Raw genomic sequence first — 24088 nt, forward strand, 5'->3', positions numbered from 1 at the left:
AGAAACGTGGGGGGAGGCTGGGGGTGCGAGGGGGCTGAGTCAAGTTGCGTGTCTCACAGTCACCTTCTCTTCTGTGATGCCCATGGAATCCCCCGGAGGACACAGAAAGTTGCGAATGTATATTAGAGTAACAGGAACATAATCCCCAGGTGTCTTGTCTGTCTCTCTCTCTCTCACGCTTTCCTCACTCTCTCTCTGGGAAAGACTGCAACATGTATTCCATATGCTTATCAATCCATCCCCCTCTCCCTCTCTCTCTTTATCTCTCTTCTTCTCTCCTTCTCTCCTCTTTTCCTCCCTTGACTCCTCTCTGTGTGTCAGATGCCCTGTCTGTCCAGTCACAGTGTGTATAGATGGAGGGTTCACACCTTGTGGTTCACCTGCAGTGGAATCTCCTTCTAGTACTCCCTTGCATCTTCATCTTACATCTTCATCAAATGAAATCTATAGCAACAGCGACCGTCTGGGGGAAATTCTATTGCCCCAGGTTTTAGCCAGATTTACTCAACTACACCTTTTGTTTTACAATTCCTCTCTCTCTTTCTCTTTCCCTCCCTCTCTCTCTTTCTATCTGTCTTTCTCTACCTCGCTCTCTGAGTATCGCCAAGCAGCTCTGCTCCCCCCTCCCTCTCTCTCCCTCTCCCTCCCTCCCTCTCTCTCTCCCTCTCCCTCCCTCCCTCTCTCTCTCTCTCCCTCCCTCTCTCATCTATTTGGAAGCTCTAGAGTAGCAGGCACTAACTGACAGCATTCATAATCCTAGTTTATAAATTACCCATGAAACACAGAAACATTCCTAACACACACATTGGGGAGACATAAGTGATTGAGTTGGGCTAAGATAAGCTATTGGTGCTTCATTCATGATCACCTGAAATGAATATGAAAAAAATAAGCAGGTTGTGTCTTCTTACAGATATGTATGGACCAAATTAATAAATAAAGTGCTCCAGTGTATGTGTGTGTGTGTACAGTACGAGTTCTTGCATCCATGCATGCCAGTGTGTGTGTGTGTGTGTGTGTGTGTGTGTGTGTGTGTGTGTGTGTGTGTGTGTGTGTGTGTGAGTTTGCGCATCCGTGCGCAGGGGAGAGGATCATGTTCATCACAGGGTGGCAATAGATTCCTAAGCCTGCTGACTCCTATAAGTACTTGGGGTTTATAGTAGACAAAAAGCTGAACTGGAAGGAGAATTCTCGTTTATAAAAAAATCCGGAATACACTTTTTAAGAAAGCTCAGATCTTTTAATGTATGTAACAAAATGCTCCACATGTTCTACAATAGTGTTGTGGCTAGTGTGTTGAGATATGCCATTGTTTGTTGGAATGGGAATGTAGCCAAGGAGGACATGAATAAGATGGAAACAATCATAAAGAAAGCAAGTGCTACAATCGTCTGCAGTCTGGAGTCAATGGACATGTTCATAAACAAGCTGCAAGTCAAGACTCACATGATCGTGGACGATGTCCCCCACCTACTACACAGCAGTCTAATGCAGTACAAAAGCAGCTTCAATAGCAGGTTCCTCATGCCCAGGTGCACCAGAGAGGATTAGACAGCTATTTTTACCCACAGCCCTAACGCTTTTTAATGAGTGTAAATTATTAATTAATGGTGATGATGGGAATGTCGTTGTCGCTTGTTTTTCCCCAGTAAGATTGTCAACAGCACTCTTGCTTTTAAAAAGAAATGTCTGATCTCTATCAGGTGCTTCACATGTCTCATTGTGTATTTTATCACGTTCTGTATATTGTCATTGTTTTATGTTTTGTCCTAGTTATCGATGATGCGGAGTGATAAAGTAAAGTGCTACTCATCTCTACTCGTGTGTGTGTGTGTGTGTGTGTGTGTGTGTGTGTGTGTGTGTGTGTGTGTGTGTGTGTGTGTGTGTGTGTGTGTGGCGGTACATTCCTATCCCTGGTCCAATGTGTATCTACTGCTGCTGTGCCTAGGACTCTGGCCCACTGGCCTCCAGCTCCATACCCACTACCCAGTCCATCTGGGCCCGGTCAGTGCCAGGCAGCCCACAGCCTGACAGATGGGGGAGCACACCACGCTGGGACCACGGAGGAGGCATCAACACCTTGGTCTCTGTGTATGTCTGGGTGGGTTTGTGGTGTTGAAAGCATTCGGTCGTTGGAATACATTAAATAGAACAAATAGAGCTCAGAAAAGGTACAGTTGTGAACCCGCAACCCAATATTATCTGATAAAATGTGTATGCCATATCTCAGAATCAACTGGGCTTCCTGGACATGGTCTGTTTGCTGTAACACAATGTTGTTGTTTTTTTGTGGATTTGCTTTAGTCTACAAAGTTCTTTCTAGCGCTGCAGTGGAGGGGGGGGGGGGGGGGGTAACCATGTGACATTGCTCTTGTTTTCATTCTACCGCTCAGAGTCAGAGAGGTTAACACTAGTCGTCCCAGAGGTGCAATGTGACACTTTGTCCCCCTCCTTCCCTGAATTTTCCTGTCTGTTTTTAACATAATAGCATTGTTACAATTTCTAAATCACACATAGAACATTTTCATGGCTACCACACCTTTTTTGACAGGCAACATCTCCAAGTCATGTCCTGAGGCGCGAATAACACCTGCCTCCAGCCTTACCCTAACTTATCCTCATCATGATTCCAAACTGACCTTACATTTATGAATGACTTACCCATTTAAGCCGTAATGGGAAACACAATGGGTCGCACACATAGACAAACAGTTATTAGAATAATGGAATAAAATAGACATCTGAAACATTATATACAGTAAGAACAGTCCAGTATGATTCAACATCCCCCAGCCTGACTCTGATCACCCTGATCGAGCCAGCCGGAGGAGGAGTTGTACAATCTTATTGCGGCAGGCAAAAAAGATCTCCTATATCACATGCACATATTTGGACTCAATTCCCCATCAGGGTTTAAAAAAGTATGCATGTTACACATGTGGCGGGAGTGGGACTAAGATTAGGTCTAAAATTTAAGGATATAGCCTGACTACGCCCCCCCGGGACTTCCACCCAGGGAAATACCCGGCTTGCTTTTCGTCTAAAAAACAAAAAGTTCAAAATGAAATAGTAAATAGCAAAATTGTATTTTATGCATTTTTCATTATTTACATAAATAATTAAAATGGGACTACAAACCAGTGGGTCTGAAGTAACCATTACCTCACAGTACACCAAGCCACCAGCATGTGCATTATTGTGCACAATGTGGCAGGGACAGACAAAAATGTAGGTGGATGGATTTTGGTCCAGGACCCTGCTCTTAATGGCATTCCTGATTCCCATTGTGCCCTTCCAGCACCTCATTCATTTTGCTGAATATGGCCTCTGCGGTGCCGCAGCTGGTCCCTGACCTCAGACCCATGTCGAGAAATTGTTGAACTCCACAGTTTCAGTGGATTCATCTTCTCTCTCCCTGTGACGACACAAATGTATCCAACACTTACAGATTGTTCACAATTCTGTGTGTGACTTGTTGCATTTATTGCTCCTGAGTTATATGAGTTATTTATAATATATAATAGATTCATTAATTGTACACAGACTTAACTCAGCATTCATGGTCAACATGAACAAACATACTTACCAACCATTTTTTGTTTTTTTAAGTGTGATTCCCTGTTGATGTGGCGAATCACATCGGCTCTGCCCTTATGTCTGCATTCTAACTCATGCCGGCAGGTTGCCCACTAAAAGTTTAAAGGTGTAGTCCCAGGCGTAATGAAAGGCCAATCTTTGGTCCACTGTGAGTTCAATTTGGAGCCATATGAGGCTGCCCCTTCATTCTTCCTTTTTTGATGGAATATGTGACTCACACTCTCTCTCTCTACAATCTATGGGGAAGAGATATAGATTTTTAATTAGCTAATTGAACAAAAGTGTAGACACTGAAGCCAAGTTGCCTGCAATGGTCTCATTTCTGAAGATTGCACTTGTGTCTCATCATCTCCATTTTCCACATATCTCATTCTCTCCTCTGACGATGTTCCATTCCTCCTGCCTCTGTCCCTGTCTTTCTCTGTTTGCTAATGGTGGTCCGTCGTCTCCTTCTCTCTCTTTTGCCTTCTTAAATACCTTAATAAGCTTATCTGGAATAACAGAGTTGATAAGTCTTTCTTGAAAACATATTATAGTAGCTAGCTAACTAGTTGCATAGAAAAACTTGTTTAGCATTTCTCCCTGCCGTGCACTTAACGTTAGACAGCTAATGTAAGCTAGCTAGCTGTACATAGCATAAGCTAGTTTAAACTTACTATAATTTACAGAGCATTTATTCAAAACAAATATTACAAACTACATGTAATATAACATGTAACACCCTGGGTTCGTTAATTAATTTGTCCATGATTTTCCATTTTCCATTTTTTTGTTTTTAAAAACTCTTCTTGGCATCCCCTGTAGATGATGGTGCCCTAGGCGAACGCCTATGCAGCCTATGATTACGGCTGGCCCTGCACTCCCCTGTGGTAGGTTTGGGTGTGGGAGCTGAACCACGTAGCGACCCAGAGCCTCCACTGTCGGAGACAACACACCCTCGCATTCACATGTGTTGTATGTTTTACAATGTTTTTTGTTACAATTTTGTATTTTGTGTTTTTGAAAACGACACCTTCAGACACCTACTATGTTAGAGTTCACAAATCGCAGTGTAGGCCTGCACAACGGGCATTATCAAAACCCTGAACTTTATGCTGACCTGTTTTTTCCTCAATAACATGCCCTACAATAAACTTAAATAAATAAATTTTGGTAACTCAGTGGCGTTTTATTCAATGAATTATTCAGGTCACCACAATACATTTCTGAACCATTTGTTTTAGATGTTATATTTTTACCTGACCTATTTCTCACAATACAAGAGAGGGACGAGTCAACAACATGTTTTAAGAATGATTTAAGTGCACATATAGGCCAACTATATATATACATATATATATATATATATACTCATAATCTTTTTTCTAACCTCCATTTGTGATTCTAGCACACATAGGTTTACAGATGAACAATTCTTTTCATATGCCTTAATCTTTATAGCCAGAGAACTTTTTCAATCAACACTGTAGGTGGTGAAACCTCATTTATTCCTTTTAGATTATTCTCAGCCATCTGGAGCAAAGCCACCAAATAATTCAAATGGAACCATGGTGATGATGGTGAGGTGGAAAATAAGCTTTCCTTTGGCTGAATGGGCACATTAGCTCTTGATTAGGAGACTGTTAGGGGATAAAAGGCACTCACTGAGATACACAAGGGCTACAGTAATTGGAAAGTGTGTGGAAAACCCCCTCCATTCTACACACACACATACACACACACACACACACACACACACACACACACAGTTGCCGGATATCCTTGCGTCTGACTTAACCCATAATCAAGCAGCAGGCAGTTGCTTGGCAACTGGCCTCTTGGAAGACCCACCCAGCATCCCGGGTCCCAGGGCAAGCCTGTGGAAGACGTCAGACAAGAAGGGAGTGAGGAGGGGGGGAGCAGAGCTGCTTGGCAATACACAGAGAGTGAGGTAGAGAAAGAGAAAGAGAAAGACAGCGAGAAAGAAGGAGAGAGAGAAAGAGAGACAGAAAAAAGCTACTTTTGGTACTTTTACCGATCTAGGGGTTCTGAAGGAAATGAGGGAGACCCCTCATTATGGGACACACACATTGTGTACCTACTCATTGAAACCCTATTCAATCACACCTGTACAGGCTGAGGACACTTGCAGGCACGTAGCCCCCAAAAAAATCTGGGCATTGCGTGTGTCCCTGCAATGCGAACAGATCTATGGTTGCTACACTGTGGTGTCTCCAGACCTCCTGTGTTCAGTTTTCCTGGCTCATGAGTGGCCCTGAGGGACAACAATGCCCGCTGCTCCACGTCAACAACCTCCGTGCCACCGAAAGGAGTTGGAAAAAGCACTTACCCTCCTTGGTGATTGACATACTCCACTTTGGACGTATTGTCCATTCTGACAAAGGACGCGGTGTCCCTGGAGAAACGTGAGAAGGTGTCTGAGGGCTAGAAACACGTGTGTATGTGTAGAGCTTGAGGACGTTTATGTGGGCCACGCGTAACGGACACTGACCACACGCCACTTAAAGCCTCAGATACGTGTGCTACGAAACCCACACAGCTGGGCAAAACACATCCAATGCCGTGTATCTGGCTGGGGTGAGGGAAGCTCTGGACGAGAGGGAGTCCAGGGTCAGACCTACAAAATAACGGCTGTAGATTATTTGATTTCAGTTGATGTTGTACTTTTTTTTTTAGGGCATTTCTGCTTTATTAGGATAGAGACAGTAGAGATTGACAGGAAGGATGGGAACCAAGAACCTTGGAACCTGGAACCATCGAACCAGGAACCTTGGAACCTGGAACCATCGAACCAGGAACCTTGCGATTATGTGGTATGCGCATTAGTGTGCTACGCCACTAAGCGCCCGATGTAGTACTTTTTTGAGCAGTTAAATCAGTTTTATTATTTGGACCCTGCCTGTTTTGGATTTCTGTTTCTGTCACCCCTGATGATGTTACAGTTGTCCTTAACTATTACAATAGTTACTATTCCTTATTCTCTTTTCCAGAGAAAACGGATTATTCTCCTGCAGCAACATGGTCTTGGCCACACAGGGGTACCTCTGGAGGCAGGGAGACCAGCAGCAATCACACCTTCTCCCCTCACTCTCTTCCACCCTCCCTCCCTCTCTCCCTCCTCATTCCTCTCACTACCCTTTCCCCCTTTCACACTCCCCCCCTCCCTCCCTCTCAGTGAGCTCTGTGGGGACGGGACGGAAGAGGAAGTGCGGTTGATAAAATATTGACTCAGTCAGCAGCACTGCTGGGACTTCTCTTTACAAGCCATTTACGGAAGGCTCAGTGAACCAACTAAAAGTCCCTCATCTACTGCCTATACTGGGTCTGACAGGCTGGGGGAAGATGAGGACAGAGGGATGGAGAGATGCTGGAAGATAGAGACAAATGTGACAGCAGCGGTTATGTCCATAGTGCTGTGGGCTACACGACCAAGGTGCTGTAGAATTGTGTTCATGTGTGCAGCAGTTGTAAAGATGTGTGCAGTAGTTGTTATGCAACTTGCAAGGCCTTGATTAGTGTAGTTGCATCAGGTCGGTTAAAACAAAATAAAGAAATAAACTCCAATGTGTGAATCCATTGACAGATTAAAGCCAGCAGGAATAATCTAAATCCTGTGGCTTTTGTTTTCAGCAATAAAAAAACACATCTATCCCAAACTACGCACTTGTTCCCACACAAATAGCATAAGATAATGTCACATGGACAGACACACACACACACACACACACACACACACACACACACACACACACACACACACACACACACACACACACACACACACACACACAGGCTAACCTGAATGCAAATATGTAAAATATGTATGCTGTATGCAAACCAGCACATACACAGTCCCAAACTCACTCATGCACAATTGCTATCTGCATCATTGCCCCTATCAAGCCTGTTGCGCCCTGAAACTCTCCTGGAGCCAAATGCTGCTTCGTTCTCCCAGCTTGCGACTATAAAAAGCACATTTTAACCAGAGAGAGGGAGTAGAGAGAGCCCAAACTAAATAAGGCATTCATGTGGAACAGAAGACAGAGAGCAAGGGAATAAAGACTCTTCTGTGCTTACCTATATTGTGCTGGGTGTGTGGGTGTGTGTAACTACACAGACCATAAATAACTCCAGGCCATTTAGTTTTGCTCATGGTTCACGCAATCTTCAACATAATTACACAGTAGCTAAGTCTGTAGTTCCTGAGATCTCATTGGTCCAAGAAGGCTTATGAAATACAGTATATTGTTGTTGCCGGGGCCCTTTTGCAGTAAAAGGAGAAGTCAAAAGAGCAATGTGAGTTGATTTAATCATTATACATGAAGAAATCAAAATACGTCACCACTGAGCCAGTATCCAGGCCTAACTCTGCCCTCTTCTGCCCCAGAATTAGCAATCAGGCTCAAGACCCTGCTTTGCTGTCAGCCATTGAAAGATGGAGCTGTCAGGTATGGAGCCGTCAGGTGCATTGCAATTCTATTGTCGCACTGAATTGCAACAAGTGGCAGCAGTCATATTTCCCTATTGCTAGCAGGTGGAATCAACTTTTCATCTGGATTGCTAGCTGGCTATATAATCCTTGAAACAAGTGAAGCAGCAAACCTAGTAACAAACCAAAACTAGTAACAAACCTGCATCTCTAACAACAGTGATATTGCTTTATCTGACGTTTTAATAACGAGCCCAGCTTTCACTTTCTAACTAACCCATGATAGTGTGTGTGGGGGGGGGGGGTAAGTACTCACCAAGCCTGTGAGTGTGACCAATGCTAAGAAGCTTTCACTCAGAGTAAGCATCTGAAAACGTATGCCTGGTTGAGATCGAAGGCTCATCCACTCTCTCTCCTCTCTCTATCCCAATTAGCCTGATGTCAGTCTACATCACTAGGAAATCTCTTCCCAGTGGGCAACAACCTGATGTCAACATTTAATCAACCTCTCCTTTTGGTTGATATTTGATTTAGGTTTCAACAAACATGAATTCTACTTGAAAGAAACCAAGCCTTGGAGACCTGTCATGTTATTATGGTTGAAATCTAAGTTCAAATGTGACAAAAACTGTGTGCGTTGACAGCATTTTGCAAATTCAACTAACGCCCAGAATATCCCATATAAGGACATATCCGAGTTCAATCAGTCTCATGCTGTCTCCCTTGGCAGGCGAAAACAAGAGCCACTCGTCACTCTCAGCAAACATGTCGCTGCGATCTCTGAAGACAACCTCTCTAGCCATGGTGCGCATGGCCACAATCTGTAACAACACCAGATAAAAAAAAATAATAATAATTTAAAAAAAAATCATGAACATGACAATGAGTTCAGTGTTCAATGAGTTCAATGAGTTCAGTGGCCTTCCCAGTCACCGGATCTGAATCCAATAGAACACCTTTGGGATGTGGTAGAACGGGAAATTCACAGCTTGAAAGTGCATGTGAAAAATCTGCAGGAATTGCATGATGCAATCATGTCATCATGGACCAGAATCTCAATGGAATGTTTCCAACATCTTGTGGAATCAATGCCACGAAGAATTGAGGCTGTTTTGAGAACAAAGGGAGTATATATATATATATATATATATATATATATATATACATGCAGTATACTGTATATAGGCTATCATATGATGATCCAATCAGTAAGTAATCAAGCGTCTTCACAGTTAGGTCAGGTCTTAAGGTTACTGTAACCTCATGAAAGTACAGTATGAAATAAATTCCATTGAAGCCTTAGATTTTGTGCCAGACTAAAAGACACTTCCCACTGCTAGTGAATACCACGCCCTTTGGCAAATATAATGTGACATTCAACCATTAAAATGTGAATAAAACATTTTTTTGCTTGGTTAATCAAATATAAAACGTTGATAACTCCATCCCTCAACCAACCCCCAATCAATGTCCAATCATCTGAAAAATACTTGTCTGGACCAACAGGGAAACACGTCCAATAACCCCAAGCCAGTTCTCTAATGATGTCTCTGAGGCTTTCCATCATCATTGTTCATCATCAGAAATGTCGCCCTTCTTTCGTCTATGATGATAAATGTCCTTTATTAGCCAATAGCATTGATCCTGGGAAAGGGGTGGGGGTAGAACCTCTGTGCCCTCATCCAACCCCCTGGGCTTCTCTTGAAATCCGGAAAAAGTGAATGTACGTTGATTCCATGGAACAAGGTCAGAGAAATGAGAATGATGTCATGAGATGGCAGATATTGAAGACCTGCGCTGGCTGAGGGCCTCTGTAACACCTCTCTGAGCCCCAAACTCTGAGGAGCTGCTTGAAGTCGGCAAGTTAGGACATTTCTGCAGATTTCAGGAGCAAAATAGAAACTTGAAATAGATTAGTACAATAGTAACAGTTGAGAGACATTGCAGGATTTTGCCTGTTCTCCTTCTGCCTGCTGCTGGAAATCAGTTTGTGAAAAGAGCATAGTATTAGAGTTCAGGGAGCAAGATGGAGTCAAGACCTACGGCCATGGACAAGAGGAGTGGAATAGGCAAGAAGGAGAAGAAAATTGAGGTAGCCATTATGAGTCAAATGTAATGTAAGACAAAACATACCTACAGTGGCCCATACGTTTTAGACACATTTTTTTATGTTGACATTTTTGCAGGTGATAAAGTCTACCACTTTATTTCATGTGGTTTAAATAAAGACAGATTATTTCAATGATTCAGTGTGCACAATAACGTATGTGCCTTAATTACATTGCATAGCTCCACCACTGCTGCCACCTGGTGGATGAATCAAACACATCCCTCATCTCAGCGCAACACACTTAGTAACACTGTCATTTCCTTAAATTAACAACATTGTGTTAACATTTTGTTGTTATACAGTAATTTAGAAGTTGTTTTGTAAATGGAGTTGAGCATTGTGTTACTTCCAATCACTTTTATACTGGTTATTTAGCACTTCGTGCATCTATTCAAAACATGTAATGCCGTATATGAAGGAGGACATTGAGGAGATGTTCCTGGGAATCATCGGGACAGTGCTCAAACTTCTGTTGGTGATGTTTGTGTATATTCACATTCCAGAGTAAAGTCAAGTGAATCACTGAGGCCTTACAGGCACCAGAAACCTTGAAGGACAGGACTCAGTTGTGATATTAAATATTTTTCTCACTTAGAAGCCTTTTGCAAGCCTGGAGATAATTACTGTGAATTTGCTATTACATTAAAATGTATGAGCACCTGAAGATATCATATTTTTAAGCACAGTAGGGTTTATATTTAGAGGGATAATGGCAGATGAGCAATGATCACATAATGTGAGTAACCAGACCTGGGTTAAAAAATAGTACTGTATTTAAAATGATTTCAAATTAGCTATGGTTGATTGAGTTTGTCTGGCACAATGTAATGGAATAGTCCCATATGTATAAATTCTGGCAATCTTGCACTGCATACAGGCTCAAACAATCATCATGAGACTATTCCAGAAAATAAATATACTATTAGGTTTCTATTAGGATATCAATAAGGCCCTGTTGCGCAAAATAATGATATTTTTGGATAATATCAACAGTGGGACACGAAATATATCTTTTTTAAAAAGGGCTGACAGGACATTCCCATGTTGTCAACACGAGTGAGAATCAGTAGTCTCTATGACTATGAACATTATGAGGTACCTCGTATTATGAAACAACTTTCCACAGATTTATTTTTTATATCACCAAACATGACTATACGCGCTTACTTGATGCTGCAGAAGTGTTCTTGTTGTCTGGTGCCCAGATTTCTATGCACCGGTCCTCCACATATCTGATTGGCTGTGCTTTCCTTACGTCTAGATCTCCTGTCCGATTGGTTAAAATAGTTTTTAAGTCGAACTTTAAACCAACTTCATTTAGGATTTTCTAAAGCTCTTGGGGCACGAATAACGCAACAACTCACACAAGTGGAATGTCTGAACATTCGAGTTTTTTTATTTTTGCAAAGTCGATTTTTGCTCTCATTATTTACAATATTGTAGGGAAAACAAAGAATATGTGCTGTAGTTACATCTAATATTACCCTTCCCTTTTGTAGAAATTATTATTTTTTCGTACTTCAATTATATATTTATTTGGTAATAGACTCAATTTTCCTGTAATTCCGTTGCTCTTGGATTGTAAGGATCGATGTGTTATACAAATACTATTTCTAAAGATGTCAAACTGGAATTATGCGCGAGTTGTATGTTTTTGGGCGATTTTAGGTTTAATTCCCATCATTTCGACATCGTCTGGAACATTTGTGAGGACGCGTTCAATCTCTTCAGGAGCGCACGAGATGCAGCGGGTGCAGAGACGAACCGCAGGCAGGTACCACCACGCGACCGTGAGTTATCAGCCCTACCACACTCAATGGAGGACAACTACTGCGAAGCCAAACACTTTCAAACCAGTGGTAAAGGGACAGAAACACTGGAAGTACGAGGGAAATATTGCATCTAAATTAAACGGGTGAGTAGGCTTGTACGTGGTAAAATCATTAGGATTTCAAGAAACTGCGGAGTGACAGGTGGTTTACCCCAAACTGTCAATAGAACCGTTACTGGTCCTTTACCTTTGCATTGACATTTACTTGTAAAATATTTGAATATAATTGGGATTTAATCTTAATTGGGATTTGATATTTTGCCATTCAGTTTTGTTTATTGTTTACAATAAGGGTTGACTTGGGCTTTGAAGTTCCTATTCCAATGGGTAGGCTAGTTATTTTATTTTTTCACATCCACCAAATCAGTAAAACGTTCTGTGTGCTTGCACTTGTCCGTCTTGGAATGTGTGAAGTCCCTCCCTTAAACAGGAGTTATGGATGTGTGTATTGTGACTTGAAAGCACCCTTGTCTCAAGTGCATGACAACAAATGATGAATGGATCCAAAGTCAAACCACTCAGGCCTCTGAAATGGCACATTTTGCACAACCAACAGTTCACAGAGTTTACCACCTTGAAAACTATGGCAGGATTACTAGAGACTGAACACATTTCTCATCTGGTTAAGTACTCTCCTGACCCGCAGTGGACGGATGTTGATCCTTAATGCCATGGTAGGAATGTTTGATTATCCCACTGAATTGACAATATACTGTACCACTGGTCTTACCAAGAGGGTTAAACCGGATACAGTGTGGAATGGGATTAGCTGTTTAATTGTTTCCACTTTTCTAGGCTTATTTTGGATCATATTAATGCCGTAACTCCACATCTTTGAGTTGATTTCACTAATTAGATAGTCTGTGTACTCGTCTGTCCACAACCAGCCATTGCTCTTAGGGAGCCATGTGGAGCTGCATTTACAGTGAATGAGCTCTGGTTGAACGTCCAAAATAAACACTGTTGTGGTTCTATTGGGGGGGGTGGGGGGTGGGGGGGCAGGGTGCAGGCCTGGCCCGAGGGGGTAAATGGGAGTACTTTCACAGTCAGTGGAGGGTGGAAATAGGGTGTTTGCGTTGAGGTTAGTCACGCTAATGGGGCCAGAGAGTGGAGGCGGTTCAACAGTTCAACCCAGGCTTAGGGAGTCTATGAACGCGGCGACGGACTTCTCCGGAAACTGGCACCACTTCAAAGCCCCCCTTCATAGGAATCTTTAACAGCCCACACATTTTTTGAAAAAAAATCAAATATATTACTGACACACACTCTAGGGGGTGAAGAGAAGGGAAGTGGTAACCAAACCCCTAAACAAGAAGAACAAGAGCATGAATTGACGTGACAGAGCTGCATGGGCTTATATAAGTCTACTGACTACTGTATCTCTTTGTGCAAGCCTTTGATAGTCACAGAGATCTGAGACACCAGAGAGGCTGTTTCGGTCATCACTTCACAATAAACTATCCCTCATAACAGTTTATAAAGGCTTCATAAATAGTCTTTTAGACTGCTATTTTAGTTAGTTAGTTAGTTAGTTAGTTAGTTAGTTGTATTAGTTATATTTTAATTATCATCTCATACAGTGTAAGCAGTTGCTTTTGTTAGAGCACAATTGCCTATTGTCCCACTGAATATGGTATCATCTCCCATTAATGTACAATGAGGAGGAAAAATACTAGTATATATATATATAATAGTAGGGTATAGCACATATTTTTCCTCTTATCATTTTGATTTGACAACCAAATCAAGACAACTCCAGTAGTCATAAACTCTGGTGAAATCCTTAGACGTTCCCCAACTGCAGTGATCTGGAAGCTCTCCAAATCAACCTTTTGGTGCTGCAAGACAGACAGGACAGTCAAATTGTCTTGCTAGATTCAAGACACAAAGAATGTTTATAATAGCCATCGTACAATTTGTAAGATATCCCTGTGATATGCTAAGTCAAAGATTGCAGATTGTGGTACCACAGTCACCAAAATAATCAGTTCTAGATCGAAAGATATCTACGCTGCTTTATATCAAAAGATATCTATCTGAAGATGTACTGTATGCTTTTTAATAGAGTGACTCCTCCACACAGACGGCAGATTCCACTTAACTCTGTAAACACATGTGGCTGTGTGTCTCTGTACTGTATAAGAGGTCTGTCAGATAGAACCTGGGACAAAACGCCCTGGAACTTTCCATTCCACCACCACCACTGCTTACATCTCCGTATTTGGGGTTAAACCAAAGCCCAAGCCCACCCACTCCTCCTCCTCCTTTCTCCTCTCTATCTTTCTCTTCTTCTGTCCCCCTCTTTCTCTCTGGTTTCTTCATTCAGATGTCAGATCAGGAGGAAGCTCTGACCACAATCGAACGACCCCCATCACCAGCTGACCCAGTTCCCCTGTGTGGAGTCATAAAGGACCTTCGTCATGTGACCCATGCCCCTCTCTATTGAATGACTCCCATGTGCAAATGTTGACACAGGCACTAGCTGGCATCTAACACCCATCTTCACGGTTGGAAGCACCCGAGTTGTCAACACCAGTGCTGATGGGAACTGACAGATCTCTGAGACTCTTCTGTTTGGGTTAAGTCCTGAATATAGAATGAAATAAGAGATAACACCGTTGTCTACTTTCCCCAATGTCTTTATTTTCATTTATATGAAGTAGCACATCTTATTGACTGACTACTATGAGATGCTGACCTGATGAATTTAGAAAATACTTTTAATATGTTGTGATAAGTAATGGTTTCCACTAAAAGCTGAAAGATCAGCAATTTGGCAGTGACGTAATAGCAGTTGTGTCTGTTTGTTCAATGCACCAGGAGTAACAATGGCCTTGTCAAAGTCTGTTTTGGCAGTGACATCTGCTGAATCAGCCTCCAACTTGGCCAAGGGTCAATGGTCATTCCCAGTCTCACAAACTCAGCCTTACCTTCTTTTGGTCGGGGTTCAATAGTGGGTTCTGAATGGGGGCCCTGGCACAGGGATGTAGATCCCCCCCAGTCTCTGTTGGAAGAGGCTCCTGGACACTATTTGCAAACACACAATACAGCCACAAAACTGTAACTAATTAGCAAATCCCTCCAAAGGCGGTAAAAGGGGTAGCTCAGTGCATGTGCACCGTTTGGTCACGCTGAGCTGTCACTTTGAAGTGGGCGTTGTCACCAAGGCTCGTGTTGGTGTGCTAATTGCCTCTTCTCCCAGAAGCCGCTTGGATAAACAGGCCCCTGAAACAGACTCTTCCGAGGCGAGGACACTTAATCCTGTTGTGTTGACCTAATCTGTGGAGGAGAAGTGGGGGCAAGATGCCGACCCCGGAGAAAGCTGGTGTGGGAATGTTTGGCTGGCCGTTCATTGTGTTGGGGACGGACGGACAGAGGCCCTCACCAAGTGTGACGACACTCAAACCGTGGCCCCTCATTCTTATTCAAAGCTGCCATTTTACACACAGAATCCATTACAAGTATAAATGGAGATTCACACTAAAGCAGCAATACATGCTCTGGACTTGGGGCCCCAAGATGTTCTTTTGTGACCATGAAATTATTGATTTTGTACTGTTTTGAACTGTTAAAAAGCAGAAAAAGTGTCTGTGCAACAGATTTGGCCCTTTGTCTGTATGATTAGATGTAGTGCGACTCAAACCTAACAGTGTATTTTCAGCATCTTGCTGTAAGCATATCCAATGACACTGTACTGTGCATCAGGGGAGGCTAGTGGAGGTAGAAATCGGAGTAGGGGCTCATGATAATGCATAGAACGGAATGAGGAATGGTATCAAAGACGGAGGGAGAAATTTGATACCATTCCTCATTCCGTTCCATGCATTACAATGAGTCCGTCCTCTGATTTCTACCCCCACCTGCCTCCCCTGTGATACACTGTATATGCAATAGTGATCAGGTGTGTCAGAGAGATCATGTCCCCTGCTGATTTCTGCACACTCATATTTTTAACATGCTGTCTCATGCTCTTTCCAGACCCAACATATGTGGAAACAGGTGTTGCCACGGATGGATAGTTTCACCCAAGACAAAGAAATGCACCAAACGTGAGTTTCACCACTGATCTTTCTTTAAACATTGGATCGCCATTTTGAACCAAATGTCTTTTAATGTTGTTCATCCACATTGGTGGTCCGATGGCCTGTATATCTTGTTTTATCATGTCATCTGCTATCATGCAATGCATTAATCATTTTGCCATGAAAGGAAAGCCACCTCAAACCGTACAGATGATATGTCCTGCAGTGCCCACTGCTGCAGCCCTTATCATGGTACTGTGGTGTTACTGGCTAGGCCTCAGCACTGTATAGATTGTCAATAGTCTCTTTTAATAAGGAGAAAGAGAGCATCAATCATACCTGACAATGGAATGTTCTGTCCACCCAGCTGGAAGTTGTAATATCAAATCTGACATCAGCAGAGCCCAACTTGTGTTTTCTCCCCCTATGTCTCTTAGACATGTGTGAGGTGCATCTGGAGCATGCAGACATTTCGCTTCATCATCATTTTCTGGTTATGGTTGGCGTATGGATAGCATTTCCTATATAACCTTGCTGGGGCATGCATGGAAAAACTGTCTAGATTTTGTATCTGATATATGCATTGTAAGCCAATACAATACAGACGGTTTTATGTTATTGATAACTGGAGACATACAGTACAGTGCCCTGCGTAAGTAATGGGACAATTAAGCATTTTTTCTCATTTTGGCTCGACACTGCAAGTTTGGATTTGAAATCAAACAATTACTGTGAGGTTAAAGTAGAGATTCTCAGCTTGTATTTTATGGTATTTGTGCACATATATTCAGAAATTACAACACTTTCTATGCAGTCCCTTTCAGAGTACCCAAAAGTAATGGGACAATTGGCTTGACAGGTATTTATGGTATGTCAGGTGTGTATCGTCACATAATATGTGCAGACTTAAGTGAGGTGTCAATGACTAGTATTGATTCTAGGCTTTAGGTTTGCCTTTGGAGTCTGCTATTGGTGTCGTGTCAACATGAGGACCAAAGCGGTGTCAATAAAAGTCATTTAGAAAAATCTGAAAAAAACCGATCAGAAAGGTAGCCAAAACCTTAGGCTTGCCAAATCAACAGTTTGGAACATCATTAAAAAAAAAAAGCTCTGGTGACCTCAGCAATTGCAGTCAGGCTGGTAGGCCAAGGCAGACTTCTACAGTGGATGACTGAAGATTAAGAAAATTAATGAAGAAAAATCCCCAAACAACTGTCCCACTGATCAGGAACACTCTCCAGGAAGTAGGCATGAATGTGTCAGAGACGACCATCCGCTGAATACGTCACCAACCAAACTACAGAGGCTTCACAGCAAGGTGCAAACTACTAGTTATACTCAAAAAGGATGGTCACTTAAGCCTGGAAAAAGGTTTTGTGGACAGTTAAGATTAATATTATCATGTACCAGAGCGATTGCAAGTGGAAAGTTTGGAGAAAAAAGAATCTGCCCAAGATTGACAGCATAACACCTCATCTGTGAAACATGGTGGAGGGGGTGTTCATGTTTAGCTGTAGCTAAAACCCTACAAGGTACAGAGGTTGAGAACTTTGGGTTATGGTATATATCCCCGGTTCTCTGAAGGAGATGAGGGAGACATCTCACTATGGGATATGTACCTTTGCGTACCCTTTTCGCTGAAACCCTATTCAATCACACCTGGAACAGGCCAGGAATGTTTTGCATGGCTTACACTGCCCCAGCCCAGCCTATAAAGGCTACTGCAATGCACACTCATTTGATTCTGTGAACCACCTCTTCACAAGCCCCTAAAAGTAGGGCAATCTGGTGAGATGTCTCTTTCATCTCCTTCAGACAACCGGGGTCACATACCGTAACCCAAAGTTCTCTTTCAGTCGACTCAGTTTGATATCTCACTATGAGATATTTTCACAATCCCCGAATGCCAAAGCCTGTACAGAAAAAGCTGTTCACAGTGGAACAATTAAGCTAGGTAGCTAGGGTTCTATCAAAACACTGCAGGCAGGCTTGCGAATAAGCGAGTGAAGACTGAAAAGAATAACATGTGTGCGAATTGCATTAGCCTTTATAGCCTGGGCTGGGGTGGGGTCAGCCATGCAAAACAATCCAGGCCTGTTCCAGCCATGATTGAATAGGGTTTCAGAGAATAGGGTATGCAGAGGTGCATATGCCATAGTTAGGGTTAGGGTTAGGGTTAGGGTCAAACCAATTCGACTGAAAGAGAGCTGTGCAGATATGAAGAGCTAAGCATTCACATCTGTGTCAAACAAATGTCTGTCTGAGCTGCGGCATTATCATGACAAGCTGCACCTCTAATCCTTAAATACATGGATTTGATCACCTTAACCCCGATCCCTTGACCCAGAGGATTTAAACAAACTGGATCAGCAGTCCTTCAATTCCAGCAGCAAGAACACACTCACTGCACTTCCCCACATTGTCATTTGTGCATGTGTGCATTGTCATTTGTGCACACACACACACACACACACACAAAAGAAAACTCATAAATGGCAAAAGTATTTTGTTGGTGTTTGCAGTTTGGTGTACAGTTTGATTCAGTATTTGCACCAAAGTGCGTTCTGAGTTGCATTTATGTTTTGCCATATGTTTTGTACTGTATGTATCATTTGTGTGAAAAAGCCATGGAGAAAAGCTGTTGTGTTATGCATGATTTCAGCAGCAATGTGGGTAACCGGTGACATTGCTGTTTATATTCATGGAAGCGGCTAGGAGATTTGTGGTAAGCTGCTGGGTTTGGTATACGATGCTGTTGCCCGGGGCAAATGGGCCATTGCTGGAGCCTTCCAGGGGGTTTGGCCCAGGCAACAATGACTTCTCGCAAGGGAGGACTGGACAGACCCAGCACTGGAGGGGTGTGTGTGTGTGTGTGTGTGTGTGTGTGTGTGTGTGTGTGTGTGTGTGTGTGTGTGTGTGTGTGTGTGTGTGTGTGTGTGTGTGTGTGTAGCCTGTAAACCCTGCATCATGTATGCATGAATACCCCACTCCCTGGCCAGGGCCATTGGTTTCACCCCTCATTTTTATCACTCATTTTCTTTGAGGGGAGTAAAATCTGAACCGTTCCACTATTGGCTGATCCTGTTGTAAATTTGAAACACACATTAAACCTTATTGTCCAACTGAGGTTTCACTGAGACTGTAAAATGCAAAGCACAAAGCGGTTTTCTTCTTATAATAATATAATGTCATGCAGTATCTAACCTCCCCCAACACACAGTCCCCTACTCCTCACTACTCCCCTACTTTACTAATGCTACTATTTTATGGACTCTGTCCCTCCTCTCCCCCCACTTGAAGCGAGGTGCATTCCACGGTGCCACAACGGAGCGGTCTGCAGACAGCCCAACTTCTGTGAGTGCCGGACAGGCTTCCACGGGCCACGCTGTGAGTTGGCCAGTGTTACGTACGCCCTCACGGGTCTGCCCTGGGTCTTCCTGAATTCTACCAGCCCCATGATCACTGCTACCACCATTCCTGTGCCCAGTACCACCACTCCTGTGCCCAGTACCATCACCTCGACACCAACCACCACACTGGCACCGACCGCTACTACCACCACCCCTGTGTCAACACCCACATGGAGGACTGAGAGGACATCAGACAGCACTAACCCGAGGACTAAGAAACAGTACGTGGTACGCTGGCAACCTCTCACGTGAGTCACACTCTGTTACCTTTCTTCACCTTTTGTCTTTGCTTCCTCTCCTCCTTCCTCTTCTCCTCCTCCTCTTGCTCTACTTCTCCTCCTTCCTCTTCTCCTCCTCCTCTTGCTCTACTTCTCCTCCTTCCTGTCCTGGTCTTTGAAGTGTCAGTCTCCTGTCAGACTCATAGCCCAGCATGTGGGCCACACATGCAGAGTGCCTGTGTGTGTGTGTGTGTGTGTGTGTGTGTGTGTGTGTGTGTGTGTGTGTGTGTGTGTGTGTGTGTGTGTGTGTGTGTGTGTGTGTGTGTGTGTGTGTGTGTATGTGTGTGTGTGTGTGTGTGTGTGTGTGTGTGTGTGTGTGTGTGTGTATGTGCTGTTGAGTCCACCTGATGCAGTGCAGGTGTTGGGGATGAGGGCATCTGGCCAAATGACAAAGAGTGTTGGCTCAGTATCAAGAACTTAAACAGAGTACAGTGTAGAAGTCAATCATGTGAAAACATGGTTTAAAGCCGCAATCCAGACCAGTGAAACCAGTGAATTGGTTGTCCCACCTCTCGGGGTAAACAAAACAATACAGCAAACATGGTGTGTTGTGCCAAAGAGACAGTTTAGCCACACGACTGTCCTAAACAAACCAACAGATTTGACTTGTTTGTTGTTTACATTCTTCCTCTTGGACTGATCTGAGCAGAAAGAATGATGCATACTCTACCAAGCAGGTAACCTTATGCTGAAGTTTCCTTATAAAGTTGCCATACTGTAAAACACGTTTTTAGGGCAATCATGTAGCGAATGGAGAAACTTGGATATTTGTTTATATTGTAATAGTCAATCGCCAATATTTCTAGCCTATAGTAGTTTAGCATGCTTACAAGCGCTGTCATCATCCTGCACGGCTAAGAGGTGTAAGCCTATAAATGATGTGTGTGTTGGTACGAATCTGCAACTTTCCTAACTTACTGTCACTGCACCCTGTTCAAATGTTTTCCTAATCAAATGTTTAAATTATTATTTATTTTTTTAATCTAAACAATACCCAATTAAGCATTTTAGTGTAATAGAGTGACGTGAAAGCAGTCACTTTGTGAAGTGGTGTTACCCATAGTAGTCAGCAGGTGGAACTATTCTCCTAAAAAAATCTACTGTAAAACATGTGGAGCTGCTGTACTCTGCAAACAGAGTGAAGAAGTTTGCATGTGCGTGCGTGCGTGCGTGCGTGCGTGTGTGTGTGTGTGTGCGTGCGTGTGTGTGTTTTTTTCCTCCATAAACTTCATTATTGGATAAAGACAGTGTTTTGGACAAGGTTTGGCAGTCCAATGTCAGTCCAAGGGACAAACAGCCCTTAAAGGCAGGATGATTGCCTGTTAAAGAGAGACATGTTCATTCTCTGAAATGAAAAATAAAGCTTTTAGTCTCCATCAGTCTCTTGCCAAAATGAGAAACCAATTGGTTTATGTAAAGCACAAAAAGCCCTGAATTTGCATCAATACTGACACTGTATTTGCTCTGGAGTGTGTTCCTCAAAGGCACAGATTGTAACACTTTACGTCAATGTCACATTTGTAAAGGGTTTATAAGTGGTTTATAATTAGTTAATAAATCACTTATCATCAGTTTATTATTCAATTATAAACCATTTACAAAGAGTTACAAGTCAATAACTTAGGCTTATCGATATTCACTAAGAACAGCATTAAGTGTGATTATGTGTTTGTTCAGATGCTAATTTTCTACTGCAGTTATGGTTTTATAGTATACTTCCTACTACTAGTATACTACTATACAACCATGTACTGATGGTTAAGAGATAAACCTACATATACAGCATGTGGCAAAGGTGTGACTCTCTAGCTGGGCCTGCTGCAGCTAATTGGTATGACATCATTACAAGGCACCAGTACATTTGTTTCATGAAAACATATTTTATAATAATTTGAGTTAGTGCTACAAGTGGAATGAAAAAGGTGGCCAGTACTCATTTAAGATGTTGGTTCTCGTTAAAATTTTACAGTACAAGTGTTCAGATGTATTTTACAGTGAATATTATTTAAGAAGTCCCCAATACTCACACTGATTTGAGTAACGTCGTAAATACATACAATACATAAAAAACAATGTTGTGATCACTCCTGCTAACAACATATACAGTAAATTCACTACCCACACCATCGGAAACGGTTATGTAATGATTTCCAGTGAGATGGATAGCTAAGGCCTCCAGTGTGTGTGTACATATCTCTTTTGCAGGCAGTGTTTTGGCTTTTCTAAATGAGAAGGGGTGGTTGCAGGGGGTTGTAGAAGGAAGCTCTGTTTTACTCATTAGCCCTGTACAGTGAGAACAGACAGGATCTGTAGCCTGTATACACACACACACACACACACACACACACACACACACACACACACACACACACACACACACACACACACACACACCAGCCTGGGCAATACTCCCTGGCTCTCTATGAAACATCTGTATAGTACTTCTCTGGCCTCAGTACAGATAAATGGGTCACACTTTACATCAAGGTCACATTTGAAAAGAGTTTATAAATGGTTTATAATTAGTTAATCCTCCATAATGTAACTTTAATATCTGAGCAAGTTAGATTTTTCAAGCTCCTTTGCTGTTGATCCTCTGAATTGAGGTTAAAGTAGAGATTCTAAGCTTTTATTTGATGGTATTTGTGTACATATTGGTTTCACCAAAGGTGAGTACAAAGGTAATGGGACAATTGGTTTGACAGGTGTCAAGGTGTGTTCCTTCATATCATTTGTGCAGGCTGTCGATGTCAAAGTCAACAGTTTGGAACATCATTAAAAAGAAAAAAAGCACTGGTGGTAACGGCTGGTAGGCCAAGGCAGATTCTTCTGTGGATGAATGAAGAATGCTCACCATAGTTAAGAAAAACCCTAAAACAACTGTCCCACTGATCAGGAACACTATCCAGGAGGTAGGTTTGAATGTGTCAGAGACTACCATTCATAGAATATGTCACCAGCTGAACTACAGACGCTTCACTTCAAGGTGCAAACCACTAGTTATCCTCAAAAAGGATGTTTGCTAAAAAGTAACTAAAAAGCCTGCAGAGGTCTGGAAAATGGTCTTGTGGACAGAAACACCTTGCCTCCAAATTCATTGGATGACGCTTCATCAAGCAGTAAGACAATGACCCAAAACATACTGCCAAAGCAACTAGGGAGTTTTTCAGGGCCAAAAAAAAGTTCTTGACTGGCCAAGTCAAATCTTCAGATTTAAATTGAATTGAACATGTATTTCATTTCCTGATGATAAGATTTTAGGCAAAAATACCTCAAAACAAACAACTGAAGAGGGCTGCAATACAGGCCTGGCTGACCATTACCAGAGAAGACACACAGCGTCTGGTGGGGTGAATGGGTCATAGACTTCAAGCAGTTATTGCATGCAAAGGATTGTCTACCAAATACTAAACATGAGTGCTTAATTTGGACATTTGATAAATCTGTCCCATCACTTTTGGGTACCCTGAAACAGATTGGAGTGTAGAGCCAAAAGACGAAAAAATGCTTCACTGTCCCATGACTTACACAGGGCACTGTATATAAGTAATGTGTGTGAACTGTCCCAGCAAGGGTCAGTTTCCTAAAAGCTAGTCCTGTATGTTATGTATTACTTATTTTCTTCTGACGACCCCAGCCGCAAATCAGCTAGAGAGTAACAATATGTAAAAGCACTGGTTGCAGGTCAACGAAATGTGTTAAATTAAGATTTTTTCTGAACTTCAACGGTAGGAGTGGCCCCGGATTGTGAGAGATTAAGTTGTACTTTAGCTACAAAGCTTTCGGGAAACTCACCCCATGCCCATGCAGTACTGGAGTAACGTTGTCACAGGTTCAGACCTGGGGCAAAATAGTTAATTACTTCATATTAGCTTGAGTCTGTATGGCATGCCAGATGGATGGGGTTTGGGACTTTTTCATTAGTCCCATTGCACCAAGCAAAATCAATCAAGCACAGCAAAGTATTTTAAGATAATTTTTAAATAATATTTGAACCCAGGTCTGCACAGGTGGACCCTGTGTAAGATCACCCTGTCTGAGTGCCCAGCGCACTCTAAGCATCCAGTTCGAGTCCCACAGAATGACATAGGCACCTCAAACGAGGCAGAACAGAACATGAACAGCCCTCTGAAAAAACAGTGCTGTAATGTGTGAGACGGCGTGTCGCAGAGTGAAGCCTCCTGTGTACATTTCATCCCACGTGCCCCATTAGAACGGGATACACGTCAACCGTCTGAAAACTAGGCAGAACAGGCAGGCAGCCTGTGAAAGCGGTTCGGTAATCTAGGACTGCCATCTCACAGTGTGGACCTGGCTGTTGCTGACTTCAGCTAAGGAAGGAAAGGGTCGGTCCTGTATAAACAATACACATACAATAAACTATTGAAAAGGCACCGGTGTCTGCAGGCTG

General features: G+C 42.6%; 1 protein-coding gene across 1 annotated transcript in view; it reads left to right on the top strand.

Moving 5' to 3' along the window:
• Positions 1 to 10548: 10548 nt before the first annotated feature.
• The window catches only part of ltbp4 (latent transforming growth factor beta binding protein 4), a gene marked incomplete at its 5' end in the record, with an annotated part of 60492 nt that continues 46952 nt past the window's right edge, over positions 10549 to 24088 (top strand). Inside the window, 3 exons of the mRNA XM_083665702.1 lie at positions 10549 to 10640; positions 15946 to 16016; positions 19290 to 19647. Of these exons, the coding sequence (XP_083521828.1) occupies positions 10549 to 10640; positions 15946 to 16016; positions 19290 to 19647 (521 nt within the window). The remainder of the gene's footprint in view (positions 10641 to 15945; positions 16017 to 19289; positions 19648 to 24088) is intronic.

Source organism: Argentina silus (assembly GCF_951799395.1).
Source record: "Argentina silus genome assembly, chromosome: 3".
Lineage (NCBI taxonomy): Eukaryota > Metazoa > Chordata > Actinopteri > Argentiniformes > Argentinidae > Argentina > Argentina silus.